Genomic DNA, 20863 nt, shown 5'->3' on the forward strand with positions numbered 1-20863 from the left:
GAACACCGGGGGCAGGACGCAAAGAGAGGCGTTAAAGCGACGCAAATATGCAGACAATAAGTATATTGAATGTAGGAAGCAAATGTCAACATGAAAGCAAGCGAAACTCCTGATATTTCAGGTATTTTCAGGTCCCCAAAAAGAGGGAAAATGGGACGTATGGTCACCTGATCTATATGTCCTTACATCTCCTTAATAAATCTCACCTTAATTTTCTTTAGGTAATAACACTGAAGCCAAGGTGAATCAAAGCAATTGCTGCAATCTAATCATAAAAAGAGCCGTAATAATAGCTGAAGAATGCTGTAAACCTTATCGTAAAAAGACCTGTAATGAGTGCTGACTGTTAGAGGTGCATCTCGCTACTAGATAAGGATAATAAAACACGAGAGGATAACTCGTGACATTATGATTCATACAAACACACAGCTGGCTGGCGAGATCGCCGGTGTTACGACTGTGATGATGTGCGTTTGCTGCGACGGAAGGAATCGGCACATGGCCGCGATGTGCAGTTGCTGGCTGCCCTGAAGGAGAGGGGGCGGATCGGCTCCGAGGTGCGGACTTTCGGACTGCGATAGAGGTGGACGACGCCGCTGTCAGACGCCGAGATGAACCGCCGCTTGGGGGGTAAGAGCAGCAGCTGTTTAGGCACAGGCGTTTTTTAGGGATACAACGATTAGATGGTAGAGTGTTTAGACTGACATAGCTACGCAGTTTGGTGTCCGGGGTTTATGGTAGCGTGAAAAATAGTTACATAGGACAGGGTGTCTTTCCCTAATTTCCACATGATTCGCCGGCAACGTGCGTTTACTTTAACTCACGGCTTAAAATAAAATAAGACGATTAGCTCACGATAAAATATTCTTGGCCAGTCGTCCCAGGCAGTCTGTACTGCTGGACGTCTAGGCGTCAGGAACTAAATTTTAGATTTAGATCTCGAATGGAATTTGACTTGTCCTTGGTTGTTCATTTTGGATTTCACGTAAAACTGCAATTGTTCACACTATTTATCATTACAGTTATTCAGATATTGCATTTCACCTCCATCTGCGGGCGTCATAAAGGATTAGTTGATTATTGTCAAACGTGTGTCACTGGGACCAAATATCGATCGTTCTGTGTGGAGGGTTAGTTTATAGAGTAATGCTACCACGTTGCCTGCTGTCGGCTGGTAAATGGAGGGGGGGACCATTGCTCAATTAAAAGCTGCTATGACGTCGTCTTGCGTCATCGAGGACGGGGACACGTGGGTTTTTCCAGCAGAATGAGGTGTCCAGATATTACCTGGTGCATCTGTTTTAGCCCAATCAGTCACGATGACACTGTCAGCGCATGACTTTGTGAGTGGTTAATAACTAATTAACATTTAACAAGAACCTTTTTTATGTTGGAGTACCAGTTAAGTGATGCAAACTGCACAGTCCATTCAGTGTTGTAATGGAAATTTATCTATAAAAAACAACAATTATATCGGGTTAAGGAAGATTTGATCATTTTCAAGAAGGCCAGTCTGCTCCTTTAATTGGTAAGCTATGCACCTCCTCTGTAATTTAGTGCCTGAAGTCACTGGGTCAGGCAGTCTGAATCCTGGGCAGCACTTGTGGCTGTTAATCTACCTTTATGGTGTTAAAATGAACTCAAGTAATTAAATGGCACAATTCCCAAGCAAAGTCTGGGTCGTTTTCCCAGTAACTGTTACTGGTTGTTGTTGTTTTTGTTCCCCAAACAGTAACTTTTTCATTTGGTAATATCTAATTCTCTTGATTTTATCCTTGAACTATATAAAAGCGATGTCAGAAAATAGATATAAGAATACTTACAGTGATGAGTTTAATCGCTGGATATTTTTAGGTTGTTTTGCACTTGCCCATTTTGTTTTGTAAATAAAATGTTTAACGTTTTTATTTGTATACAGCATAAAATTGCTTGGTAAATTTTTGGTAAAGCAAAGAGGGCATAAGTCTTCCAGTTTCTCTTTAGATTTTTAGGGGGAAACTTGATAGAGATATGGGGGGTGGACAAAATAACGGAAACACAAAGTATAAATGACTAACGTTGAAATAACTAAATCGCAGTTATAGACAGGTGCTCAGGTGAGTCGTATTAAGTTGTATCCTAACTAGCAGTATGTTTCAGCTTTAAAGAGGTTTGCCGATCCACACGTTCAGTGGATGTGAGTTGTCTTACCAATGCAGGCCAACTAACAAGTCAAAATACCAATAAAATTATGACCGCATATGCTCACCCAGGACGAACTACATCAGTAGTCAGCAGTCGAGTCTCACAGAGCGGGACAGGCAAACGGATAATAGGCTAGCTGCTAAACTCCACAAAACTACCTCCTTACGACCAAATCTTTGTGACTCAGTATCAAAAACAGCTGTACATTGTGAGCTTTACAAAGCCACAGGTTGTGGCATGGTTGCCATTTGAAAAATGCTAGTAGCCAAGGCCAGTTCACAAAGACACATTATCTAGTGTAAAGAGCACAAAACCTGGAGCCCTGAGTATGTATTGGCCAAGGGACATGAGGCCATTATACGCTCATGGGAGTTTTACTTATACAAAAAATGTTCTGAGGGTAGAAGGAAAAATGATTGGTTCATAGAGATAACCAATCACATTGTAGAGGAGGTGGGTCCAAGCAACTACAGGAGGCAGGACCAACGAATCAGATGTCTTGACCCAGTTACTTGGATCCACTTCCTCTAAAATCTGATTAGTTCAGAGAGATAGCCAGTCATGTTTCTTTCTGCCCTCAGAAAGTAAAACTCCCACAAGCGTATTGTACAGGACCAGAGTGAGGCCTATGGTAAAAACAATGTTTCTTCGTAATGTTCTCCCACTCCAAGCTGAAAATGCCCCGAACACGCTGCTTAACCGATTCAGGAATGGTTTCTACAATGACAAGATTAGGTCAAATGCTTTTGATGACCTTCCCATTGACCAAACCTCAATATCCTTGAACACCCTAGAATTCTGGAGTGCATAGTAGAAAAATAGATTCAAACCTTTTTCATCCTTCAAAGGACTGGAAATTTTTCTTCTTGATGGGTAGGCGAATGTCCCACTGCACGCAGCTCTGGACTTGTATGAGAGTATTTTGCGGATTGAAGGGAGGCCGTACTCCTTACCAGGTCCTTTGTATGAGGTGTTTCTGTTATTTTGTCCACCCCCTCTTACATCACATTACATGCTCCAGATGTAAAGAATCATTTGTTATGGGCTTACCATCACACGAATCCTGACAGCCATGAAACATTGGCCTTTTGTTAACATTAGGTAGGTGGGTGGAGAAAGCAGTGGTTATATATTTAATAACTGAAGGCCTGTTCTATATTTTTATAGCCATGATGTAGCCTCTAGTACCTACTGTGGGATTGGATGCGATGTCGGGGCTATTGTTCTTGCTGGAGATGTCTTGCCCATTAAAAGCTGTTGATATAAAATTAGCCTGAAGTTGGATGACAAAGGGACAGTGTTGCTCGGACAGTCCAGGTAAGAGGTCAGCCTTAGGTCTGTCCTGGTTTAGTTTGTCTTGGTTGACCGGAGCCACAAATGTGTCATTCATTATAACCACTGTAATGATTTGCCATTCTGGAAAACCCTGATTTAACGACAGTTGCTCTTCAGAAAATATTAAATGAATTCTTTGTCTGGTTTTAGGCGCTCATCTTCTCTGCATCTGCATAACTGACTGTTTTCTGTGTTGGTTTACAGCAGGGTTCCCCAATTCCGGTGCTGGAGGGCCAGTCTGCCCCACAGTTTGCAGATTTCCCTGCCCAAATGCACCTATTTTTTTTTACCTGCAATTAGCTGGTAAGCTGAACAAGGTGTGTTTGAGCAGAGAGACCTGTAAACTGTGGTGTAGACTGGCCCACCAGGACCGGAATTGGGGAACTCTGGTTTAGAGGTCTGCTTACCCTTCTGGTTTCAGCCTTTTCACACCAGCACCTGCCGGTTCTCATGCGTGTAGGCTAAGGTTTCGGGGGTGGGGGCGGTGGTTGTCACAGTGACCTGAATGGAACCGGGCTGTTCTTTAGTCCCCTTCAGCTGCACAATCACTGACGACTTACGATTTTAATCCCCGTTTCCAGGCAACTGTGGGCCTTCCCTGCAATTTCCACATGTGTACCTTGCAGTACTACAATAAATGGGCTTTTATTATTTTTTTAATTTGCTGAGAACGTACCATTCACATGAGTATGGTCATACTCGGCAACAAAACACAGATCTTCAGTTAAAACAACAGAGGTTTATATTGTGTCAGTAGATCACGGTGTGTATTAAGAAATGAACTGTATTACTGAGAGGGAAAATGCGTGAATATTAATTTAAAGGCAAAGCATTGGTGTAGATTCAAATGGCTCCCCCAGTAATGGTAACCAGCCAAGATCCCTATGTCAGCTGCTTGTCTTGGATTCAGATCCAGGTCGCTGTATTTAGCCAGACAGTGTTGTGGCTTTTTGAGTAGAGAACACATGGTAATTTCTGACTGTCACGTTACTGCGGAATGTTTGTAAATGCTGACCGGTCCGGTTCTGGGCCGGCTGTGTTCTGCCTTAGTCACACTTTTTTTTCCTAGTCACTTTGCAGTCTGTTTTTTGTGGTTTTCTGTTACAGCCACCACGTCTCTAACACAGAGGCTCGTGATATGCTCTGAGGTTAATATATTAGCACGGTTATGTGATTCCTCTGAATTCAAATTCAGAACATTAAACATGTGTTAAGGCATCGCTAAATAAATATACTGCAGTTTTAATGTTCTGCTTTGTATATTCATGACCACTTTATTTAAAATTAGATTTGTAAAGTCAGATCTCAGTGTTTACAGAATCTGTTTTGAAAGCTTGCTCATGGTTGCTTTCTTGCAAGGTCATTCAGGGGGAGAATAAATATGCCTCAGTGTATATATAGCCCCTGTGTTGCTGGTGATGGAGGGGCATTGGGGGGGGGGGGCATGCTTCTGTTTATGAACCTTTACACTAGATGGCACCGCATCAAGGGTGTCTGTCGGGTCTGGAGTGGCACTTCTGAATATCTGAGGCAGCTGGTGGCAGAAAGTGTCCGGTGACGTTTGTGAAAGCTGCCATGTGGCCGAATAGCTTGTTATCTAACCCCCCTACCCCCGTTAACACAGGGTATGCCCCTTGAGTTGGCGGCCAGAGCTGTGAAGGTGTGGATCCAGAATCCCGTCTCCTACGTGGGCAGGATAAACTGGCTTTGATGGCAGGACAGCGCGCCTAATGGGCTCTGCGCTGGGAGACGCGCGGTCAGCGGCGTTCCCCGGGGTCTCTGACTCGTAACGAGCCGGACTCATCGGGCATCGCCGAGGTCCGGCGGCCGCTTGATCACGACGGCTTAGGGAAATCGAAACGGACTCGCTGTCACCGCGGTCCTGCGCCGTTTGATCATCTGAGAAGCTACGATTACAAGCAAATGCGCTGAGTCATTTTGATCTTAAAGGAGCACGCTCTCCAATGGCTGTTTCTTAACAAACCTCCGCTTTTTATTCATTCTGGGCATTTGGAAAACTGTTCTGTGAGGGACTGCTTAAAATGTGCTTGTGGGTTAGCAGTATGCTTACTACATCATACATGAGATGTTTTTGTGTTTGGAAATTCAGTAAAATATCATTTTGTGCTGTAAATTTGCATAGAGTCGTGTGCTTTTACCCCTCTCGTTCAGATCTATATGCATACCAGAGTGCATGATTGTGTAACATTAGTTAGTGTGAAGCACTTCGGGTCACCTATGTTGGAAAACTAACTGTAACGATAAAATTAATTGGATTTAAAGGAAGAACTCATCAGATCTTGTGCAGTAGATGGGAAGACTGCAAGAGCAGCTTGATCTCATCAAAAAATAGAAACATTTTGGTTCTTTGCAATCAGACTGTACTGCTTTTTGCGTTAACCCCTGATTGAGCACCATGATGGGTTGAGTAATGTGATAGTATCTATAGCAGGGGGACATTCCTGAGTAAAATGTAATAGGAGTTGGGTGTGTGGGGGGTCAGAGGGCAGTAGTGTTACAACACAGTTCCAGGCTTGTGAGTTTAACCAAATTCCACACACAAAATTAGTTTTTCCCTCTGTTTTTGAGGCAGTTTTCTCTACATACTCCATTGTCCTCCTGCAGTCCAAAACATATGATTAGATGAACTGGTGTCACATTTGTCCATAGTGTGTATGTGTGTGTGTGTGTGTGTCTGGGCATGTATATATTACATTGTGTGCACCAAATGTCCCCACCATGTGATTAAAAACCTGTTATTTTGACCATGTGATGTGGGGACATTTTTTTTCTGGGAACCTGAATTTTATAAAAATCTGTGACTGCAATCAAAAAACTTGAATAGACAAAACTCTTGTATGTTCTTCGGTAACTAATGGTTAAGGTTAGGGCTGGGTAGGTGTTAAAAGAGCAGTTCACCCCAAAACTGTTTTAGAGGGGCTTTTGTGCCATATGTCCATCTAGGTTGTTTTGTGGGGGGTTACAGTTTTGGAGACATCAGCTGTAGAAATGTCAGGCTTCTCTGAAATATAACGAAAGTGAATTAATTCTGTTTAATGTAGGAACTATTTTCTTCTACCGTTCTACTATTTTCTTCAACACACCAATTGTATCACTGTGCTGATGATATCACCAGAGTGCTCCTGCTCATATGCTCATGTGGAGTGATACAGTTGGTGTGTGGAAGAAAATAGTAGAATGGTAGAAGAAAATAGTTCCTACATTAAACTGCTCACTAAAAAATAGATTATAATGGGTAACTGGGTCATGATTTCTGGTAAGAGACATTGCGGTTGAATTTTTCAAATTTATTTTTCTGGTGTTTTAACCACCACAGAAAGAATGCCGCTCAGTTCCATTATATTCCTGAGAAGACCAAGAATTCTATGACCAGTATCTTCAAAACTAGGCAACTCCCAGAAGAGTGACCTAGATGGATAGATTGCACTAAAGGCCCTCTGAAATGTATCTTTTTCAGTTTTGGGGTGAACTGTCCCAGTAAGGTTGTCATTGTTGGGATTAGAGTTTTTCCCCAGAGAAACGAATGGGCGGTCCCCACAAAGATATGATTTCAAACTTGTGTGTGTGTGTGTGTGTGTGTGTGTGTGTGTGTGTGTGTGTGTGTGTGTGTGTGTGTGTGCCTGTCTGCCTTGCAATGGACTGATACCTCCTCTAGCGTATCCCCTGCCTTGTGCTTCATGCTTCTAGAGATGAGCTCCAAACTCACCACAACCCTGAACTGGATGTATAGTGATGGATGTACTTATATTTTTGATTGTTCTCTATTTTACACCTCTTAGTAGTTTGTGAGTACGCAGAAAAATGTGTGACGACTTCAGTTCAGGGAGCTAACATAACAGCTTTTTATGTGATTTGATGGAATTCAACCTCATGGACACAAACATCAACACAGTCTTGAAGGGCTTATCTCAGATTACAGGAATCTTTTTGGGTCTTGAGGTCATGGGCCCTAGTGCGTCTTGTAAAGAAAACTGGCCAGAAACTGGGGTCCCTGTGTTTGTTACTGACTGGTAAGTCAGTAAGGTATAGTGGGTTAAGGGGGTAGACTGTTAACCCAAAGCCTGTTGGCTCAAGACCCCAGAGGGTCTTGGTTCTAAGTAGGGTCTTTTGAGTAAGAATTTTAACCTGAAATGTTCCAGTAAAATATCCAGCTGGGTAAAAAAAAAATGTAATTGCTTTTGAGAATAAGGGGCATTACCCACATGATAAGGCAAACGTAGCACTGAAGGCAACTCGGTGCCTCACAGATTTATTTAAATTGCTAGTAAATTGTCCAGTACTTACTATGCAAGATAAGCACCTTGCACCTGGATTTACAGAAAACAGTTTCTCTGATTTTGTTGTTCAGTCTACTTAAAGACAAATAATGTGGAATTATTTAAATACAACTGGGGGAAATAGAGGTCTCCACAAAATATTTTAATATTTTTAATACTTTTCTTTTGGGCTAAACAGTTGGGTTACCTGGTTCAAAAGGTCTAAATGGATAATAGGACTGTAACATTTTTATTGTGAATGTTAATTTCGAGAGCTGGATTTTGCACACTGCCCAGGAAACAGTATTGGGTAATTGTAGCTATTAGTGCTTTTGAAATTAACCCATTTTGGGGAAAGTAACATTCAGAGCGAATGGGTTTACACCTTGAATTGGTCGTCTCTGACATTGGTTACGGTTTTTTGTCTCATTCTGAGTCTCATTCTGAGTCTCATTATCTGGAATCGGGCCCCAGGTTAAATTAAGTATACTGGCTTTTCATTTATATTTCTCAAGTTACCGTGGTTGAGCTTAGATCAAATTGTCTGTATCCGTATGGGTTTTATTGCTTAGCCAAAGTCAGCCCTCTTACATTATCAAAGTTTGTATAATTATACCAGCACAGTGTGTCTCTGCGTCTTCCTGAAAGGGTGTGTATAGACCTTGTCATGCGCTCTGTTTCCTCTGAATGCCAGACGATGTCTTTATCATTGATGGTATGTCGCCTTGTGCTTGTTTTTTTTTTTTTATTTAATCTGTGTTTCAGTTTTGATAGGGGAGCATCAATGCAGGGTTTAGGTTCAGTGAGCCTTGTTAGGACGTTAACTCTTCTCTAGGCAGTCAATTGGGAAATGCTGGTTTGGAAAGGAGAGCTGTGATTGGCTGAGCTGAGGTCTCAGGTCAGACCCCTCACCGACATTCCACCAGAGCATCTTCACTTTTCCCTAAATGTGTGATTAAACTTGCGATTCGCTTTCACGACCGAGTTCCTCCCTGAAGTGTAGAAACTGGGCTGTTGGTTGTGTTGAGCAAGACTTAGTTGTGAAATGTAGTGTTTTTGCACAAAAACTTTCCATTATTAAAGGGTGTATGGCAGATGAGTTAATATCATTAGCAGTAATATTAGCATATGTGTGTTGTCATGGTTACTCTATTTCACGGCTACAGTTTTCTGGAAATTTCACATTCTGTTATGAGAAGGATTTAATATATTATTTTGTCATGTTTACAGAATATATGGGGTCTTTCAAAGGATAAGGTGTTACTATTGGCTCCTGGAAATGTGCTCCTCCCCTCCTTCCTTCAGCCATCGTGATTGGATGACGCAGGGAAGCCACTCCCTCCTCCTTGCCACCAACTTTCCTGCTCTGAAAGTAGCAAGACACTGAAGGCTGATGTACGTCTGTCAGCCAGGGTGCTGAGGGTGAGTATCTGTTGTTTTTATCTACACCATGTCATAATTCCCTGCCATATTTAATCCAATTCTTATCTATCATTATGATTGTTAATGGTTTATTAATCACTTATGTAGTTGCTTAGCTGACAAGTGGAAACAATTCACAATGCATGTATTTTTACTTTATGTTTTTTTTTTATTGTCGTACTTCTTATTCTTGTTGCTTATGTTATTGTCTGGGCTGTTTTTCAAGCAGTACTTTGCTCAGTTGTACAACAGCTGTGTTCTCCTATTGGTCAATTAAAGGGAAGGAAAAGGGTTTTTTTTTTTTTTTTTTAAAGTACAAGGTCTACAGTCACCTATCATATTGCCAGATGAGTTTTAAAGAAACATCGGCCGCTGAATGTTTGTTTGAAAGAATGTGGGTAACTGATTCAGGTTTGGGTTATGAAAATGCCTGATAACACAATACAAAATGTATTTATAAGATGTTTAGGACAGACGGCCAGATAGTGGCCAGGACACGGAGGGCCGGTCGCCCCTGGAAACAGTGTAAACAGGGTAATCTGTCGGCTAGGGCCCATGGCCACCTCACCTTGGCTCTCGCCTCTTTGCAGTTTCAGCAGTCTGAAGGATTACTCTGAATTTTCAATTTGCGCAGTTTTAATAACCGTCAGTTGCTCAGGTGAAGGACTTTAAATAAACAGAGGATTAAGGGGGAGCCAGAGTTAGGGTTTAGGTGTAAGTGAGTACTGGATGTGACCCGGGTAATCGGGCGCTAAATGTCTGTCGTGCATTTCCCATGCAGAACAGTGCCTAACCTTGAGGACCCAATGGCTGAGCTTTGGAGAAGGCTATCCTGTCGAATTCGGGGGGGCAGTGTCTGAAACGGGCCCCACCCCACCCTTGAGATTTACTCTACCAGCATAAACACGCGCACACACACACACACACACATACACACATCCTACCAGGCTCTCGAACCCGGAGCCATGGCGGACGCCGTTCAGATGCACTTCACCAGCGTGGATTACGTGATCTTCGCCATCCTCCTGGTGGCTTCAGTGGGCATCGGACTCTTCTACGCCTTCTCCGGGGGGCGCCAGCGCACCACGCAGGAGTTCCTGCTGGCCGATCGCAGCATGAGCTGCCTGCCCGTCTCGCTCTCCCTGCTGGCCACCTTCCAGTCAGCCGTGGCCATCCTGGGCGCCCCCTCAGAGATCTATGCCAATGGCACACAGTACTGGTTCCTGGGCTGTTCCTACTTCCTGGGTCTTCTCATCCCGGCCCACGTCTTCATCCCTGTCTTCTACAGGCTGCGCCTCACCAGTGCCTATCAGGTGTGGAACATGAAGGGGGTGGGGCCATGTGGTCATGTGACTCGTGGATTTCCTGTTTTATATCCTTCTGTTACGACTCCATGATTACAAGGTTATGCTATAATTATGGGAGGAAACCAGAGGGGATTTGTAGGAATGATGGAGGAGGATAATGTCCATGTTCTCTGTGTCCTTTCTGTGAACATTAACCTACTCTGTTGTGGAAACGCATCCGCTTTCCAAAATAGCTGGAAGATTTTCAGAATGGTGAAGTTTTTCTTAAAGCTTTTACATAAGATTTCATATATTGAACCATACAGTTTTTGAGGTGATAAATCTTTTAATTGGGTTATTATTTACCCTCACTACAAAAACAAAATGGCGATATTACATATGCTGAATAGCTTGAAGGAAGTTATGTTGAGTTACTGTGTATGGGGATTTTTTTTAAAAACGTAATATCAATATATATTTTTTTTTAAGTAGGAATGATTTCTTTTGCCCCAGAATAATACAGCTCCTGTAGCTTAAGTAGTGCATTGTGCTCACAATACAAAGGTCATAGGTTCAAATCCCAAAGAGCACACATCATTTTGTGACACCTCTACTATAAGTTGCAACATGGTCCATGTTGGATTATTTAACTATTTGTTGTTCTTTGGTGTGGAGCCTGGTGCTTATCAGAAAACTAAAAGTATGTGTGTGTGTTGAAGTTCATGGATGCAAAAGGGCCTTGAGACTTCAATATTGAGACGTAAAAGAGTTAAGAAGTGACTTATTGGAGCGCTCAACCTTTGGCTCTGGTATTAAGTGAGCTGTCTTGAACCCTGTGCGCGCGCTCTCTCTCTCTCTCTCTCTCTCTCTCTCTCTCTCTCTCTCTCTCTCTCTCTCTCTCTCTCTCTCTCTCTCTCTCTCTCTCTCTCTCTCTCTCTCTCTCTCTCTCTCTCTCTCTCTCTCTCTCTCTCTCTCTCTCTCTCTCTCTCTCTCTCTCTCTCTCTCTCTCTCTTTCTCTCTCTCTTTCTCTCCCTCTCTCCCCGCCTCTGCAGTACCTCGAGCTGCGTTTCAGCAAAGCCGTGCGGATCTGTGGCACCGTGACCTTCATCTTTCAGATGGTGAGTGCCTTGGCCGTTGGAGTTCCCTCCCCGGGGGCCCCGTGGCTAAAGCCTCCGCCAGCATCGCGGTAGTTGCGAGTTTCCCTTTGGCAGGTCTGGTACTCCATGCCGGCCTTTGGTCTCAGTGCAGAGGGTTACACCGACCTCCACCAGCATAAGCAGCAGTGTGGCCAGGAGCCAGGCTCCGTTTCTGTACTGGTATTTCATATATTGGAGCAAGAGCTACACGACATCGTCCAGCAAAGCAAGGACCTAAGAAGTCAATTATTCAAAATAACAAAAAGTGCAGCATCATATATACATCTTGTCAACCCCATAGACCTGTAGAACCAACCACACAGGTCATTATTTCATTCATTATTTTTCTGATATGCTGAGTCAGTCTATGTAGTCTACACCATCGCCTTAATGAAGGCGTTGTGTAGTGTGTTTTCTTGCTCTTCTATGCAGCTGTAATATTGGACTGTATGAGGGTTTGCCCTGGTGACCTTCAGCTGACCCCTTTTTTATGAATCCTGATTATACTCGCTATGTGGAAGGTGCACATTCGGATGCACTGAGCCGAATCTGTCCAGTCGGAGTCTGAACGCAGGTGGCAGAGCGTGTTGGGTAATAAGGTTTATTCCCAGTCATGCGTTCATTCCGGGGCGCGCTCAGACTTGCTCGGTCACGTACATGGGCAAACACTAGGGGCACACATCACCGGCACTTTTATTCTGATTGGCTCACTTACATGCAGTTTGACCTCTTAAAAGGTACAACAGCAGTGCCCACTTGGAGGAATACCAGGTATGCTCCAATTTAAGTCAAGTTGTGGCATTAGCTGACACAAGTGAAGACCTTAAATCACCTTGTGCTGTTCTCTAATGGTTAACTGAGTTCTCCTAAATAGTAAAAAGATAAAAATGGTCAAAGGTATCTCATTCATTGAAGAGCCCAAATATTAAACACTGGATAAAACATGCTAATTAGTTTGCCTCTAGAAATGGTTACATACATTATGAGAGCTAAACTAAAAACATTTGAGAATGCATGGAGACCATTCTTAAAATATGTAAAAAAGCAACAGATTTTATGGACAATCAATGGCCCCCTGTAAATAAATATGTGTATTTTCTGCACTTTAAAACCTGAATGATTTTTGCAGTTCTGCTCTACTTGGGTATCGCATGTGAAAAAGAGTTTCTTGCCTCCTTTCTTTTTCTTTGGATTTTGTTGGTGTTCGTTTGTTTTCAAATAATTATTTTAAAGTTTTAAGTTTAAAATAGTACAATAACTGGTATCATTTATCATTTGTGTATGCACTGTATTTTTTTTTATTCTTGCCTATTTAAAAATCAAACAAAAATATTGTTAAATCGAACTCTTGTGGAGCCAGGTCTGGGTCTGACACCCCCTCTCCGCCGCCCCCTGCAGGTGGTCTACATGGGTGTGGTCCTGTACGCCCCCGCACTGGCCCTCAATGCAGGTAACGAACGCCACGGACACTGCAGCAGCGGCAAATGAGACATGTTTGAAACTTTCAGTCAAAAATTTTGTGCATTAATCACTATGCCCCCTGCTGCAATGTCAAAGCACTGTCCTCCTGCAGACCCCTTGCCAATGTGCAGAATCATGTGGTTGTTTTACAGGGTTTCACTTGAGTGTCGGAAAAATAAATAGTAAAAATAGTAAAAAAAAATCTGTGTTATTTTGTCCTATCAAAGACTGCTGTAATTTGTCTTGCATTTCTGTCTAACCTATATCGTTTTTCTGTCTTATTAAGTTACTACTGGTATTTTGTTTGCTTTGTACTGTTTTTCTGCAGTTACTGGATTTCATCTCTGGGGGGCAGTGCTGGCCATGGGTCTTGTTTGTACTCTGTACACAACACTGGTGAGCTTTTCTACCTTTTCTGAGCCTCTTTGTGCTTACAGTTCGGTTCATGTTACCTACACTGCTGGAAATTTTTTACTGCATTGTGTCTGTTACCCCCCCCACAAATGTAAGCACAGTGGCTTATTACCTCGGAATTGATATAGTTGTTTTAAAGATCATTATCTCTACTGTGGAACAAGTCCTTTATCTGTGTGAGTCTGGGAGAAAATGGGGGTCTATCTGTAAACTATTGTATTAGGTTTAGTTATAGATCAACCAGTCATTAAGAAATTGGCAATGCAGTATAGTGTGTCTTTTTGGGTGTTTACCTTTCCCCAAAGTAATTGGTCGGGTATTTGAAGTCCGTGCGTGTGTTCTGCTTTCACTGTGATGTGCCTTATTGCATTTTGTTCACCGCAGGGTGGGCTGAAGGCCGTGATCTGGACGGACGTGTTCCAGACTGTGGTTATGTTTGCGGGCCAGCTGGCGGTCATAGTGGTGGGGGCCCATCAGGCTGGGGGCATCGCTGAGGTCTGGAGGAAGGCTCAGAATGGGAGCCGCATAGCTGGCCTGGAGTAAGTATCCCAGTGGCTCTCATGAGTCCCGTCCACTTGGCACATCTCCCCCACGCACTCCTCACACTCGTGGCACGTTTTACTTGCACAAAAATGTTCTGAGCATAGAATGAAAAATTATTGGTTCAGAGAGAACCAATCAGATCTTGGTCAGATGTCAAGCAGGCAGATGTCAGACAATCAGATGTCTTGATCCCGCCTCCTCTAGTTGATTGGACCCGCCTCCTTTATAATCTGATTGGTTATCTCCCTGAACCAATCATTTTTCATTTCGCCCCCAGAGCATTTTTGTGTAAATAAAACTCCAACAAGCACTTCTCACCTCTTACAAAATTCAATTTTTTTTAAGAAAGGTGTTCAGACCTTTCCTGTGTTGTTCCATTTTATAACATTACACAACCCCGAGGGATTGACCGTTTCTCAGAACCACGCTAGACCTTGGTGCCATTTGCTGTAACCGAAGAAGATGATTTGCTGTGGCCATGGGGAATCTGATGGGAATGAGCGTTGCAGCCGCGTTGCGTCTCTCCCCTGCAGTTTGAACCCTGACCCCTTGGAGAGGCACACCTTCTGGACGCTGGGAGTGGGTGGCATCTTCCTCATGCTGGCTCTGTATGGGGTGAACCAGGCCCAAGTGCAAAGATACCTCAGCTCCCGCACTGAGAAGGAGGCCATCATGTGAGCACCATGCCCCCTCCACACCCCGCCTCGTAATATTACCCAAGCCTTTTGTTGAAGTAACAAGGCCTGTTCCCTGGAGGGTGTCTCATTGACTGTGAGGTTATAAAAGACTTATTGGGACAGTGTTTCTCAAACTGTTCCTCTGGGAACCCCAAACAGTCCATGTTCTTCTTGCTGGGAGGGAGCAGAAATGTGGGCCGTCTTGGGGCTCCACCGGGACTGGGTTAGGATAAGTGACAGTTTTATCTGACACAGACCTGCTCGGATCAAAATTTTCTCACCACAGAACATAAACTTTGGATCGCTTAATGTACTATCAAACTGTGTTTACAAGAATCTTGCTAGTCTTTGTAAAAATGATTGTGCATTCTTATTCATTCAATCTGTCAGGTTTGTATAACAGTTAGTTGCGATTTGTAAAAGTCCTATTTTGAAATATATCTGTGTATCAGATAGTCAAGGAAGGCTTCTGTACTCATTATTCATGATCTGTTCTTGAATGTGATCTTGAATCTGCCACATGGTCCCGTCCTCGCAGACGTGTTTCCCTGAGTCTTCAGCCTTCTCCTCGCATCTCTCTGTTCAGGTCCTGCTACGTGGTCTTTCCCTGCCAGCAGATTGTTCTGGCGCTGGGCTGCCTCATGGGTCTGGTGATGTTTGCTCGTTATGGTGAGGACAGCCCCTTGGACAAGGGGTACGTTCACTCAAATGACCAGGTGAGTCCAAGTCCCTTGGCTGGAGCCATGAGACATTATGGGCTTGTTTGTTCTGCCCGTGCAAAGTGTTTGGGAGAAGCAAGGGTCCTTGGCCTATGGTTGTCTCCCACCATCAATAAATAATCCGTCTTTAATTTTGACCTATTCCTACCTTCAGTTTCTGGGAACCAAACTTATAAAATATTTAGCTATTACAGATGTAAGGCAGGGACATTCACTTATAGTCCTGAAGGAGTTCTCTTTGGATTTGTTAATGACAGCGAAATTAATCAGGTGGTTCTGTGCCTAGCCGGATTAAAAAAAAAAAAAAAAAAAAAAACCCATCTGTACTGTAGGTGAAGAGTGTAAATGTTCTAGAAAGGGGTTAGCTATGCTGTTATGTATCCTCCTCTCCTGTAGATGGTGCTATACTTTGTCATGGACGTGCTGCAAGACCTGCCAGGCCTGCCTGGACTCTTTGTAGCCTGCTTGTTCAGCGGAGCCCTCAGGTACAGCCCCTGTAATGATAAACCTGCGACGGAACTCTATAGGTCAGAGAAAATTGGTATTTAAACAAAAAAACCCTATATCACATGTTACATACTCACTGTAATTGACTGTAATTAAAAATCTTCTCACTGACCAGAGGGGGGTGCTGTGACCCAGTGTTGCCGCATCTGTGCTGATTTGTGTTTCCCTCCCTCCACAGCACGATCTCGTCCGCCTTCAACTCCCTGGCCACGGTGACCATGGAGGACCTGATAAAGCCCCACTTCCCCACGATGACGGAGACCAGGGCGACGCTGCTGTCCAAGGGTCTCGGTCAGCACTGGTTTATTCTCCCAGTTTAGCACCATCCATGTTTGTTCTGCATCCGCAGCAAAGCACCTCCTGGGAATTAAACCTACAAACCTAGAGTTAATTTCCTTAACCTCTACAATGGCGGATGCCCAAAATATTGCTTAGTAGACTGTACTCAACTCTGCTTGATGGCCACCTGACATTCCCAGTTGAGACTTCAAGTTACATTTAATTGGCTGGCATGTCCTTAATTGTTGGGCTATCTGATAATGCTTAGTAACATACCCTAAGGACTATGGAACTTCATTACTGTTTCCCATCTGTGTTATGGTTACTTAGACCTATTGTATTTGCCAGTATGTTAAACTATAAGCCTTCTTTTCTTTCAGTTACTACTTGCTGTTTGCCCTCTGACCTTTTGTTAACAAGTTTTCCATCTAGAAATATGATGAAGTGGATCAGTTTTGTTATGATAGATCATCCCCTTCTGGGGCTGGAACCTGAGGCTAAGTGGCTCTTCCCTTCTTCCCGTTTGCTGGTGCAGCTTTGTCCTATGGGCTGGTGTGTCTTGCCATGGCGTACATAGCCTCCCAGATGGGATCTGTACTGCAGGTAAGGTGACCGTCGGATGGCCGATCCACCTCTGGGTGCAGTGAGTAGCATGCATTCCTCTTCCTGTCGCACCTCCTTCCTGCTTAGGAATCCTGTTCTCCATCATGTACCTTCCTCTTGTCCTTGTCAGAGCATGGAAACTAAAACATAATGATGGCATTAAAACTGAAATAAAATTCTCCCTCCCTTCCCCACCCCACGGCGCGCCCCCTTCATCTGCCAGGCGGCACTCAGTATTTTTGGGATGGTAGGGGGTCCACTTCTGGGCCTTTTCTGCCTTGGAATGTTCTTCCCATGGGCAAACTCTGTGGTAAGTGCCTAGTGGTCAGCTGTTGAACTTTGAAAGTCTTTTCTCATTGGCCGAGATGCATTGTGGTTCAGTTACCTTTCAGTTGGCCGATGATGTGTACCCATACAAGAAACGGCTACAACTAAATGATTAAGAGCCAAAATGAACGAAGAGTGACTTTGGGTCGTGTCTCCCTGAGTATCAAAATTTGTGTTGAGATTTCAGATTTATGAGTCTGAAGACCAGCCTTGTTCTCAAAATGAGTGAACGTGTGGTGCATCCCTTCAGAACTGACCTCGTCGTTGTGTTCCCCCCTAGGGTGCCATAACTGGGTTGGTGGCAGGTCTGGTCATGGCCTTCTGGATCGGTATCGGCAGCTTCATGGCCCGCATCCAGCTAGCCCCTTCACCAACTCTCGGGCCCGACGCCGGCAACCTCACCTCTATCGTCACTGCTGTCACAGCCAAATCCAGGCAAGGGTTAAGGAACTATCCATGGTAGAAAAATGCTGAATTATAAACCCGTTAACTGAATTGTAAGAAGCAATTTTGGCAAAAATCATTAGCAATTGTGTTAATAAACGCATTGTTCTAGAAATAATAAGCCACCAATAAGCATTAGGAAGTCTGTAGCTCTTAGCCTGCGATGTGTACTATGGTCAGTATCCCCGACGATCCCTAAAAGGTGTTTCTTCTGGAGCAGGCCGACAGGTGTCCGGGCTTTATACTCTCTGTCGTACATGTGGTACAGCGTGCACAACTCCACCACCGTGGTTGTGGTCGGCCTGATCGTCAGCCTGCTCACGGGTAAGCCCCACCTGCCCATCCACCCCAAGCTGCTCCCCTACCTCCGCTTACATAACCACACCCCCCACCCTCACCGCACTGTACTGCCACCCATCAAAAAGAACACGGCCCTCAGAGCCCACCCTCAGGACACACACGGCAGATGGGAGGATCCTGTTCCGCTCAGCGGATACTCCTGTGCTCTGGTCCAGGTCCCATGAAGGAGAAGGATGTTGCTCCTGGCACTGTGTACCCTGTGCTGGGTAATCTGCTCTTCTTCCTGCCCGAACGCTACAAGGAAAAGCTGTGCTGCGTGACTCCGCTGCAGCCGAGGTCACCGCCTGGACAGGTTTGTCCCTCGGACTCCTACGATTCAGTTTCCGTTTCATTAAAGAAATTTAAAGAAACTTCTGGAGATGTTCGTAACGCTACGCTTTTGAATTTGGACTTAAATCCTCACACCGTTTGCTAGATTGAGATCGGGCCATTGTTAACAGAAGGTGTGTCTGTGTATCTGTCTTTCTGTGTCTGTGTCTCAGTCGAAGGCAATAGGTACACAGCCTTACCAGATGGGCCAAAAGGAGAGCAATGGAATGATCTACCGCAAAGAGGTAGGCAGGATTGAGGAGGAAGACGAAGAGCCGTCGAAGGAGGAGACTACCATTCCTACCTGCGACATAGCCCACGAGGTTCTGGAGACAGCATTGTAATACCACCCCCCCCTCCCCAACCTACCTGCATAAACGTTCTGGTATACATGCTGAGCTCCACTAGCCTTCCTGGTGAAGGGGAGGGGGCTAGGAAAACAATTGTCATCTGCACATGAAACGCAGTTCATTAGGACCACAGACTGTAGACTATTTTACGACCTGGCCAAACCCTGAAGCCACACTGTAGGGCGGCCACTTGTCTGCATGTGCTGTGATAAGAAAGACGGCCAATCATGTGTCTGGGCCGTGGAGACACTCTACGGTTGTCCGTGGGGAGTTGAAATGCACTCAGGTGCTGTTGTCACCAATATTTTCATACCGTCTTTGTAATTCACGAATATGCATCAATCACTGTGAGGAAAAATTGAGTTAGTTCTAGAACTCCACTGTAGAAGATCGTAGACCTTGAACTTCATGCAGGCTGTTGGCATGAATCTACTGAAGAACTGCATTGTAGTTGGAAGCATCAACTGTAAACATAATGATTTTAAAAAAGAAAAGAAAAGATGCTCTGAGATGTGCCATTTATAAGCAAACTCCAGAGTGAGAGAACCTGGAGAACACTGTCCACTTCTGCAGATACTCAACATGTTTTGCTTTAGCTTTATAGATTCTGGGATGAACAAAGCTGATTACTCTGGACCTTCAACGGACCTGTTTTGAAAAGGTTCCTCAGGGCTCAGGAGTTCCACGTGGTTAGCGGAGAGCAAAGATTGTGTTAGACATAGGGTCACTGTGGGCTTGGGCTTTAATACTTACTACCAGTGTCCCCAGTATGGTTAATGGAAGGAACCAGAGTTCCCAGTATGACTAGGGTCGGGTTTGTGGTCTGGGGTCTTGTGTTGTTGAGTGCCTCTCTGACCTAAAGGGGTCTTGTGTTGTTGAGTGCCTCTCTGACCTAACCTCAGATGTTTTCAGTTTTAGTTTTTCATTTTGTTAATAAAATTACATCAGGGACATCAAAGCGGAGAAACACTACTGTCCATGTGAAAGTTTGAATATCTTGTTTGTGTGAATTATCTACATCCAGCAGTCCTACAAAGTACAGAGTTCATCAGTGCCTGGTCTTGACAGGAATTCTTATACAACTATATTTGACAAAGCGTTGTTTCACGTGTGAGTGTAGAAGCTGAGAAACTTTAAACTGCCGGTTTAAACTGCATATGTAATGATGTTTTGCGTGGTTTGTAGAAGAACGTGTTTATGTCTGATGGTTTCCTTTAATTTCATGAAGCATTCTGTGAAAACGGCTCTTTTGAGCGTTTTGTGTGTATTTCATACTACATCTGTGTGTCATAAGAAACCATCGTTTTAAATGTCAAACTCGTGCTTTTAATTAGACTTGTCTATTTTTGCGATATATAGATGTAATTGAGTAATTGTGTTAGATATCGTGTAAGTTGAAGTGAATGAGTGCTAGAAGTTCCAATTAATGTTATTACGTCGGTAATTATCGTCAGCAGTTTCTTGATGCATTTTTTTAAGGCGAATTGGTTAATTTTAATGAATCTCTTCTAAGCAGTCTCTCCTGTTTTGGTCCATGTTTAGGCATCGTGACGAGGGCTCTGTCTTGGACGCAGGTTTGCGAGTGAGCCGTCTCACTCGGTCATGCCTCCTGAACTTAAGCCATATTATCTGGTTAGTGACCCTTGGCTGTGTGTGATCGCTGCTTGTGTACCTCAAGGCTTTATTTCCTTGAGTCTGACGCCCTGTCACAGAAGTCTGTGGCGCGTTTACGCGACAACATCGATCATTCCCCTCAGCAGGCTCAGACGACCTTGTGGTTGTCACTTGATTATTGAGTTCCCTGTGAATCAATTATAATAAGATAAGAGTTGAGAGCTGAGGTGGAACTACAATCGGATTATCTTTTGATCTAGGTTGGAGCGCTGTTGTGCAGGGTGGGGGGCTGTGGGGGGGGGGGGGGGGGGGGGGGGTAGCGCTTTTATCAGTCAGAGTGCGTCTTTCTCAATGTTCTGTCTGTGTTGGCAGCTTCCTCAAAGTTCAGGACATCCAGAATAATCTGGTTTGCTTTACTCGTGTCCCCAAAGACCATTTCAGTACTAGTGTTCTGATTTTCAGATCGAATAAGCATCAGTTGTTGGACTCGGTTGTAACAGTCCTTTTAAAGTGTATTAATTGTTATAAAGTAACCATTGAAATTTATATTTTATTAATGGGGGAAAAATATTGTATGTTGGATAATGGGACCGTTAACCTGACTCTATTTGTCCAT

General features: G+C 44.0%; 1 protein-coding gene across 3 annotated transcripts; it reads left to right on the forward strand.

The window, feature by feature from the left end:
- The first annotated feature begins 450 nt into the window (after positions 1-450).
- Positions 451-19532, forward strand: slc5a6a (solute carrier family 5 member 6a). Of its 3 annotated transcripts, none has more exons than XM_072703045.1 (17): positions 451-630; positions 9027-9218; positions 10000-10531; positions 11557-11622; positions 13039-13090; positions 13430-13497; positions 13900-14054; positions 14592-14732; positions 15322-15451; positions 15851-15939; positions 16140-16252; positions 16776-16843; positions 17067-17153; positions 17451-17605; positions 17835-17938; positions 18130-18266; positions 18457-19532. In XM_072703045.1, the coding sequence occupies exons 3-17, from the start codon at positions 10184-10186 to the stop codon at positions 18625-18627; spliced, it is 1884 nt and encodes a 627-aa protein (XP_072559146.1). In that variant the 5' UTR covers positions 451-630; positions 9027-9218; positions 10000-10183; the 3' UTR covers positions 18628-19532. The 3 variants fall into 3 exon arrangements, with proteins under 3 accessions (XP_072559146.1, XP_072559148.1, XP_072559147.1); XM_072703047.1 differs by having other exon boundaries at positions 9102-9218; XM_072703046.1 differs by lacking the exon at positions 451-630 and adding an exon at positions 1350-1528.
- The last annotated feature ends 1331 nt before the right edge of the window (positions 19533-20863 follow it).

The sequence above is a fragment of the Paramormyrops kingsleyae genome, chromosome 19 (assembly GCF_048594095.1).
Source record: "Paramormyrops kingsleyae isolate MSU_618 chromosome 19, PKINGS_0.4, whole genome shotgun sequence".
In the NCBI taxonomy this organism is placed as follows: Eukaryota; Metazoa; Chordata; class Actinopteri; order Osteoglossiformes; family Mormyridae; genus Paramormyrops; species Paramormyrops kingsleyae.

Excerpts from the sequence above, each read along its gene's own strand:
- slc5a6a (XM_072703045.1), top strand. The coding sequence starts at position 10,184 with ATGGCGGACGCCGTTCAGATGCACTTCACCAGCGTGGATTACGTGATC. Across the intron at positions 16,844-17,066 it reads AGATGGGATCTGTACTGCAG|GCGGCACTCAGTATTTTTGG; the intron begins GTAAGGTGACCG and ends TTCATCTGCCAG. Across the intron at positions 17,939-18,129 it reads GATCGTCAGCCTGCTCACGG|GTCCCATGAAGGAGAAGGAT; the intron begins GTAAGCCCCACC and ends GCTCTGGTCCAG.